Here is a 7,891-nt window from a genome sequence, read left to right as displayed (position 1 = left end):
TGGTTCACCCTCCAATGGCCGCCGCGGCCAGCGCGCTGCGGCCGGCGCACCGCACTGATCCGATGGCAGGAGCCAGGAGCCAGGTGCTTTTCCTGGTCTCCCATGGGGTGCAGGGCCCAAGCACCTGGGCCATCCTCCACTGCACTCCCTGGTCACAGCAGAGGGCTGGCCTGGAAGAGGGGCCCGACCGGGACTAGAACCCGGTGTGCCGGCGCCGCTAGGCGGAGGATTAGCCTAGTGAGCCGCGGCGCCAGCCTGTTCCGCAAGTGTTTTAAATGCTCATATTCCCATTGTCCCAGTCTAATTCCTTCCAAATTCCCCTTCCTCCTTCCCTGTTCCTCCTATGCACACACAACCATGATGCATACACAGACACATGCACACACATTCATGTATGTACATGTTCAGATGCATACACACGCATATGACATGCCTATGCATACATATATACATATATGTGTGCACAGAGAGACACATGCACGTACACACCCACACACACTCATGCATGCATGCAAATATTCAGACAATATGCATATGACGGGTTCATGTACACACATGCATATGACACACCACACACATACACGCATGTGCACACCCACACACATGCACACGATGCAGTTCATGCTTCAGGCTGTATTGCTTTCACCCTTCTCTCTTTGTGACCATTATTCACAGAGGAAGAAACACAAACCGCTCAATTCACAGAGACTCCACAGGGCAGAGCAGCTGGTTCTGCACAAGGACCCCCTCCCCCCACCCAGGGAACTTGTCCACATGGGATTCTAGGGCAGGACAGAGCCTCAGACCCAAGGAAGCCTCCTGCTGAAGAGCTGCCCACTGGGCTCAGCCTCCATATGAGGCGCGGACTAGCAGGGCTGGCCAAAGGTGAGGGACGCCGTGGATGCTAGCGAGGAGGGCCTGGGCACGCTCACCCCGTGAAACTTAGAACAAACGGCACACAGAGCAAGCGTGTGTGTGACAGCCTCGCGCCTGTCCGTGTTACTTTTCCACAGTGCAGGCAGCCGCAGGGGCAGCAGGGGGGCTCCAAACACCGTCACACGTCCTTGCAGTGTTTCTCTATCACAGTGAATTCGCCATTCCAGGGAAGCGTTCTTACCCAGAAGTTGCAATATAATTTCTGAAAGACATGGTGACAAAAATCAGTGGGGTACCCCTCTCCAGAAAAAAAAAGGGGGGGAAAACGAGCCTAAGACTAGATGTCGGGTTAAGAATATGCTAGAAGGAGTCCAGCACTGTGGTGCAGTAGGTTAATCCTCCACCTGCAGTGCCAGCATCCCATATGGGCACCGGTTCTGGTCCTGGCTTCTCCTCTTCCAGTCCAGCTCTCTGCTGTGGCCTGGGAAGGCAGTGCTTGGGCCCCTGCACCCGCGTGGGAGACCAGGAGGAAGCTCCTGGCTCCTGGCTTCAGATCAGTGCAGCTCCAGCCATTATGGCCATTTGGGGAGTGAACCAGCAGGTGGAAGATCTTTCTCTCTGTCTCTCCCTCTCACTGTCTGTACCTCTACCTCTCAAATCAATCAGTCAAATCTAAAAAATAAATAAGAATATGCTAGAAGATGGGTTGCCACCCACCAAGAAAAGCTTCTGGGAGCCTTCAGAGCTGGGGCTGCAGCCCTCGTGGCCATCAGCAGTCCCCCTTGAGGTGAGTCTCTCTTCCACACTAACCACAGGCAGGTAGCAAGTGTTACCCAACATGGTCATTAGTAGGGAGATTAGATGTAAACTTGTTCTCATTTTCGTCCAAAATTGCAATGAGGCAATGTTACATTAGATACAAATGTATGTATTTTAATGATCACATCTATGTATTTCCTTTTTTTTTATTTCTTTTTTTTTTTTTTTTTTTTTTTTTGACAGGCAGAGTGGACAGTGAGAGAGAAAGAGACAGAGAGAAAGGTCTTCCTTTTTGCCGTTGGTTCACCCTCCAATGGCCGCCACAGCTGGTGCGCTGAGGCTGGTGCACCACGCTGATCCGAAGGCAGGAGCCAGGTGCTTCTCCTGGTCTCGACCATGGGGTGCAGGGCCCAAGCACTTGGGCCATCCTCCACTGCACTCCCTGGCCACAGCAGAGAGCTGGCCTGGAAGGGGGGCAACCAGGACAGAATCCAGCGCCCTGACCAGGACTAGAACCTGGTGTGCCAGCGTCGCAAGGCGGAGGATTAGCCTATTGAGCCGCAGCACTGGCCTGTATTTCTTTTTAATTTGAGAGGTGAAGGGGGTCTCCTGTCTGCTGGTTCACTCTCTTGCACGTGTTCCCAACAGCCAGGACTAAGCCAGGCTGCAGCCAGGAGCTGGGAACTCGGTCCTGGTCTCCCACTACTGGAGCCCTCATCGCTGCTTCCCAGGGCAGGCATTAGCAGGAGGCTGCGGTCAGAAGCCAGAGCCAGGACAAATGTGGGTGTTCCATCCGCGTCCTGACTGCTAGGGGAAATGCCTCCCTCTGATGGGGCAGGTTGGAAGATTCTGGGCTACAACATACGTTTTGTCCCAAAGAGCCTTCTCTTCCTCTCGAAATATGATTTAAATGACAAATGCAACACTCAACGTGTGTGTAATAAATGGATGAATGGGTGAGTGGATGGATGGATGGATAGATGGATGGATGGAGACAGAGAGAGAGAGAGCAGATACTGGTACTGGAAAAACTGCCAAGTACACAGCTTAAAGCATTTCCAGGAGCTAAGAAGCAGATGGAGTTAAAAAGAACAAAGTGTGGGGCCAGCGCTGTGGCATAGTGGTAAAGCCTCCGCCTGCAGTGCTGGCTTCCCATATGGGTGCCAGTTAAATCCCAGATGTTCCACTTCCAATCCAGCTCTCTGCTATGGCCTCGGAAAGCAGTGGAAGATGGCCCAAGTCCTTGGACCCTCATGGGAGTCCAGCACCCTCATGGGAGACCCAGAAGAAGCTCCTGGCTCCTGGCTCCTGGCTCCGGATCAGCTTAGATCCAGCCGTTGCGGCCAATTAGGGAGTGAACCAGCAGACAGAAGACCTTTCCCTCTCCCTCTCCCTCTCTCTCTCTCTGCCTCTCCTTCTCTCTCTGTGTAACTCTGACTTTCAAATAAATAAATAAATCTTTAAAAAAAAGATATGCTTTGGCCGGCGCCGCGGCTCACTAGGCTAATCCTCCGCCTAGCGGCGCCGGCACACCAGGTTCTAGTCCCGGTTGGGGCGCCGGATTCTGTCCCGGTTGCCCCTCTTCCAGGCCAGCTCTCTGCTGTGGCCCAGGAGTGCAGTGGAGGATGGCCCAAGTGCTTGGGCCCTGCACCCCATGGGAGACCAGGAAAAGCACCTGGCTCCTGGCTCCTGCCATCAGATCAGCGCGGTGCGCCGGCCGCGGCGGCCATTGGAGGGTGAACCAACGGCAAAGGAAGACCTTTCTCTCTGTCTCTCTCTCTCTCTCACTGTCCACTCTGCCTGTCAAAAAAAAAAAAAAAAAAAAAAAAAGATATGCTTTAAAAAGCCCAGGAAAATCACAGATTCAAGAAGGCGCAAGGACAAGTGTCCTTAACTCTTCAGTTTTTTCTAGAAACTAGCAAAAACAACATTCCAGTAATCCTAAGGACCTGGGGAGAAAAGATACATGTAAAACACATAAAGATCCATTTATTCTACCGCACAGTGGGTAGAAGCAGAAGATAAACACAGCGAACATGGAGTCAGACTGCGTTAGGACAAACTTATTCTTCAGTGTTCATACTGGTAGCTATCCGCTATCACCTAGCAATGAGAGGAATTTTTTTTTTCATTTGAGCAGACAAAGGCAGTTTGGTTGAACATAACTGGAGGCCACTTCTTGAACCATGCGACAGGAGTGGTTGTCAAAATGTGGGACCTGCGTTGTGGCACAGCAGGTAAAGCTGTGACACCAGCATCCCATGTGGGCACCAGGTAATCAGAGTCCTGGCCACTCCACTTCTGAGGCAGCTCCTTGCTAACAGTCTAGGAAAAGCAGCAGACAGGGGTCCAAGTGCTTAGGCCCCAGCCACCCACCGTGGGAGACCCAGAGGAAGCTTGTGGCTCAGGCCTGGCGTGGACCCAGCTGTTTCAACCATCTAGAGAGTGAGCCAGCAGATGGAAGATTCTCCCTCCCTCCCTCTCTCTCTCTCTTTCTCGCCAACTCTGACTTTCAAATAAATAAATTAATCTTTTTTTAAAAAAATGTGATCCCAAGACCAGCACCAGCATCACCTGGGACCCAGGCCTTCAGGTGATTCTGATGCTTGTTTATAGGGAAGAATCACCTGCCGAAGGAGGCACAGAGATGCACCTGCTGGGCAAACCTGAAGAATACCTGGAGCCTTCCCTGTCCTCTCTCTCGGGCCCTCCACAAACTCTGAGATCCAGAAATATAAGCCTTAAGCCAAGAAGAGCCCCTGGGATGAGTTTGCCTTTTGGTGCTGGGCTCTGGTCTCATGACCTTGGTGGAAACCCATGTTGAACCCAGAAAGAATCAACTCTAAGTAAGCCTAGGAGGGCAGTGGCTATATCTGTCCAAGCCTCTGCTTCGTCTCCAGCGCCCACACAGTTTGGGTACACAGCAGCAAGTTGCTGAGTGGAGGAGAAGGTGCGTGAATTTGAGCAGCACAAAGTTTGCTGCAGCTAAAGTCCAGAGTGGAGGGAGCCCTTGAGATAAGAGAGGACCTAATGGCATCATGCCGCTAGCTACTAACAGTTCCACCTCCTTGAACCCTTGGCTCTCACAGCCCTGGGAGTGACCGTGCAGAGCTCTGCGCAGAGTGGGTATGGGTCCCCCAAGCTTCCCCCAGCACCCGAAGGCCTGGGTCATCCCTGACAGGGCTCAGAGCGGCTGTGGCCATTACAGACAGTTGGGGCATCCCTTACCTTCCCCAGCTTGGCGTTCTCTTCAATCACACAACCTTCGTCTTCACTCACGGGCTTTCTGCAAGTGCTTCGGGCGATCTCAGCATCGATGAGGTATTCCAAACGGTCAGTGATCTGCCAAGCAGCAAGTGAGCCATTTCATCCAAAACAGCTCCTCTCCCTGTCCTGCCGAACACACGCCCCTCTCACTTTGCCTCTCCCCCTTTTCCTCACTTCCCGCCCTTGAAGTCTGACCTTCTAATCCCGTTTCCCTCCCTAAGTCTGGGCCATGCTTCATTCTCCATGATTCAGGGCAGGGAGAGGGAGTCGGGGCAGAAGTGGGAGTTACCAAAGCCATCAGCTCTCCTGCACCCTCCCTTTGAGCCTCCAAGCCTCAGTGGAGTCAGATTTCAGCTGCGCTCCTAAGTACTGGCAGAGGTGGCTCTGGCCTGTCTTGGAGGAAACTGGCTGGGAAGCATCAAGGGGTGACCAGCAGGGATCAGTCTTAAGCCACCACCTGCCACCATGGCATCCCATGGAGTCCCCCCCCGCCCACTGCTCCACTTCTGTTCCAGCTCCCTGCTCAAGCACCTGGGAAAGCAGCAGACGATGGCCCAAGTGCTTGGGGCCCTGCAGCCTTGTGGGAAACCCGGAAGAAGCTCATGGCTCCTGGCTTTGGATTGGCCAGCCTTCACCATTGCAGCCATTTGGGGAGTGAACCAGCAGATTGGAAGGGGTCTTTCTCTTTCTGTCTCTTTCCCTCCCCCACCCCACTACTGTAACTCTACTTTCAAATAAATAAAATACATATTAAAAAAAAACACACACAGGATACCAGCACTGTGGCATAGTAGGTAAAGCCACTGCCTGCAGTGCCAGCATCCCATATGGGCGCCAGCTCGAGTCATGGCTGCTCCACTTGATTTACTTATTTATTTATTTGAGAGGCGGAGAGAGAGGGGTCTTCCATACACTGATTTACTTCCCAAATGGCCTCAACGGCTGTAGCTGGGCCGATCTGAAGCCAGGAGCCAGGAGCTTCTTCTGGGTCTCCCACATGGGTGCAGGGTCCCAAGGACTTGGGCCATCTTCTACTGCTTTCCCAGGCAATAACAGAGAGCTGGATAGAAAGTGAGCAGCCAGGACTTGAACCGGTGCCCACATGGGACGCCTGCACGGCAGGTGGTGGCTTTACCCGCTACACCACAGCACCGGCCCCGTAAATAAATAATTTTTAAGAAGCTGTTAGGCTGGCGCCGCGGCTCACTAGGCTAATCCTCCGCCTAGCGGCGCCGGCACACCGGGTTCTAGTCCCGGTTGGGGCGCCGGATTCTGTCCCGGTTGCCCCTCTTCCAGGCCAGCTCTCTGCTGTGGCCAGGGAGTGCAGTGGAGGATGGCCCAAGTGCTTGGGCCCTGCACCCCATGGGAGACCAGGAAAAGCACCTGGCTCCTGGCTCCTGCCATCGGATCAGCGCGGTGCGCCGGCCGCAGCGCACCGGCCACGGCAGCCATTGGAGGGTGAACCAACGGCAAAGGAAGACCTTTCTTTCTGTCTCTCTCTCTCACTGTCCACTCTGCCTGTTAAAAAAAAAAAAAAAAAAGCTGTTAAAAAAAACACCTCAGGAAGTTTGCAGATTGCAGATAAATGGAATTAAAAATTCCACGCATAAGTTTTTCAGAATCCCCATTTCCCGGGAACTTTGCAAAGATCCTGCCCTCTTGTGCGCAGAGTCCTTCAGTTGCGCAGGCATTTAGAGAAAGCACTGCACGTACACACTGTGGTTCTGGGCGCTGGGTGGGGGTGTGTGCTCCCCGGGCCTAGGCGAGCTCGGGCTGGCCTCACCCTATGCAGGTGGGCTTCTCTGTGGAGCGAACACCTGTACCTGTAGCTGGGCTTGCAGTATCTTGGCCACCAGGAAGACATACTCGTCCTCACTGTGCTTGTTGTACTCTTGCATGGCAAACCACAGACTCTGCCTCACGTTGGCGTTCGTGACGTTGACCGGGGTCAGTGTCCTCAACACCTTCATCTCATTGTTACTGGGCTCTTGGCTGGCCGCCAGAGCCAGAGAGAGGGTGAGGAGGAGCAAGGAGAGCTTCCACGAGCTGATCATGGCCCCTCAGGCGGGAGGCACTGGTCCGTCTCCTTGTTGTCTTGGGCTGGAGCTGCAGGGATGGAGCAGTGGCTGCTGCCGCTAGATGCCAAGGGCCGGCTTTGACGGCTGCCTGCTGTATGTGTCGGCTCAGCTGGATTCTAGACACAATCAAAGGATCAGTTTCTCCAGCCACCTCTCTCCTCCACTGACATCCACCCTCTGGGATGCCAGTGAAGGAGTCTTGGCTGCCCGCCTTCCCCCTCCTTCTGCCCTGGCTGCTGTATGTTTCTGGACAGCAGTTCCTGTCTCTCCTTAGCACTAGGGGTGTCTGCCCCTGCCCCCAGTGTTCCTCACCACCTGAGGTTTCCTGGCCCCCAGCCCCACCTGCCCAACCTGCCAAGCTCCCCCATGGAGCTGGGCTCTGATTGGCCAGCCCAGCCCATGGTGCACCTGAAGCTCCAGCACTTTCAGTTCATGCCCGGCTCCGTGGGTTCTGATCTCTGGTCTGGGTGCACCTGCTGAGCCCACGCCCTTCAGGGAGGCCACACTTTGTGATGTAATCCAGCACTTGTGACCCTGCTTCAGGGAGGGCCCCTCTAGCCCACTGGGCTCCCAGCAGCTCTCAGCGGGCCACAAACCACAGACAAGTGCCTCCCACTCTGCCCTAGGAAGGAGAGCTCCTCTGGGGCATCTGCCCGGAGGTGCCAGGAGCCGGGAGGCTGCAGTGCCTGGCCTCTAAACTCCATTGCTTTGGGCTTCTCTCCTATCAGGGCGCGCAGCGGGGGCGGGGGGTGGTCATCCAGTCCACCCTGATGCCTGGGTCTGAGCCTTACAGGGAAGAGGGGTTTGCACCCCCAGAGCTCTCAGACAGTCTGCTTTTCTGTGAGACAGCAAATCCTCATCCAGCAAGTTCCTGGAGGGATGTAGATACAGGCATTCGTCCCAGGTGGCCA

The 7,891-nt window shown here is 54.4% G+C and overlaps 1 protein-coding gene across 2 annotated transcripts; it reads right to left on the bottom strand.

The window, feature by feature from the left end:
• Positions 1–965: 965 nt before the first annotated feature.
• Positions 966–7,490, bottom strand: CST8 (cystatin 8). 2 transcript variants are annotated; one of them, XM_008256323.3, is made up of 4 exons: positions 7,389–7,490; positions 6,726–7,096; positions 4,864–4,977; positions 966–1,138 (listed from the first exon to the last, which is right to left on the bottom strand). In XM_008256323.3, the coding sequence occupies exons 2-4, from the start codon at positions 6,954–6,956 to the stop codon at positions 1,055–1,057; spliced, it is 429 nt and encodes a 142-aa protein (XP_008254545.1). In that variant the 5' UTR covers positions 6,957–7,096; positions 7,389–7,490; the 3' UTR covers positions 966–1,054. The 2 variants fall into 2 exon arrangements, with proteins under 2 accessions (XP_008254545.1, XP_002711027.1); XM_002710981.4 differs by having other exon boundaries at positions 7,323–7,434.
• Between the last annotated feature and the right edge of the window lie 401 nt (positions 7,491–7,891).

This window comes from Oryctolagus cuniculus, chromosome 11 (assembly GCF_964237555.1).
Source record: "Oryctolagus cuniculus chromosome 11, mOryCun1.1, whole genome shotgun sequence".
NCBI lineage: Eukaryota > Metazoa > Chordata > Mammalia > Lagomorpha > Leporidae > Oryctolagus > Oryctolagus cuniculus.
The sequence above is the reverse complement of the archived record's forward strand: the minus strand, read 5'-3'. Positions and strand labels throughout refer to the sequence as shown.

Coding starts and splice junctions, on each gene's coding strand:
- CST8 (XM_008256323.3), bottom strand. CDS start 6,956: ATGATCAGCTCGTGGAAGCTCTCCTTGCTCCTCCTCACCCTCTCTCTG. Junction 4,978..6,725: donor TACTGCAAGCCCAGCTACAG/GTACAGGTGTTC, acceptor GCTGCTTGGCAG/ATCACTGACCGTTTGGAATA. Junction 1,139..4,863: donor AGAACGCCAAGCTGGGGAAG/GTAAGGGATGCC, acceptor CATGTCTTTCAG/AAATTATATTGCAACTTCTG.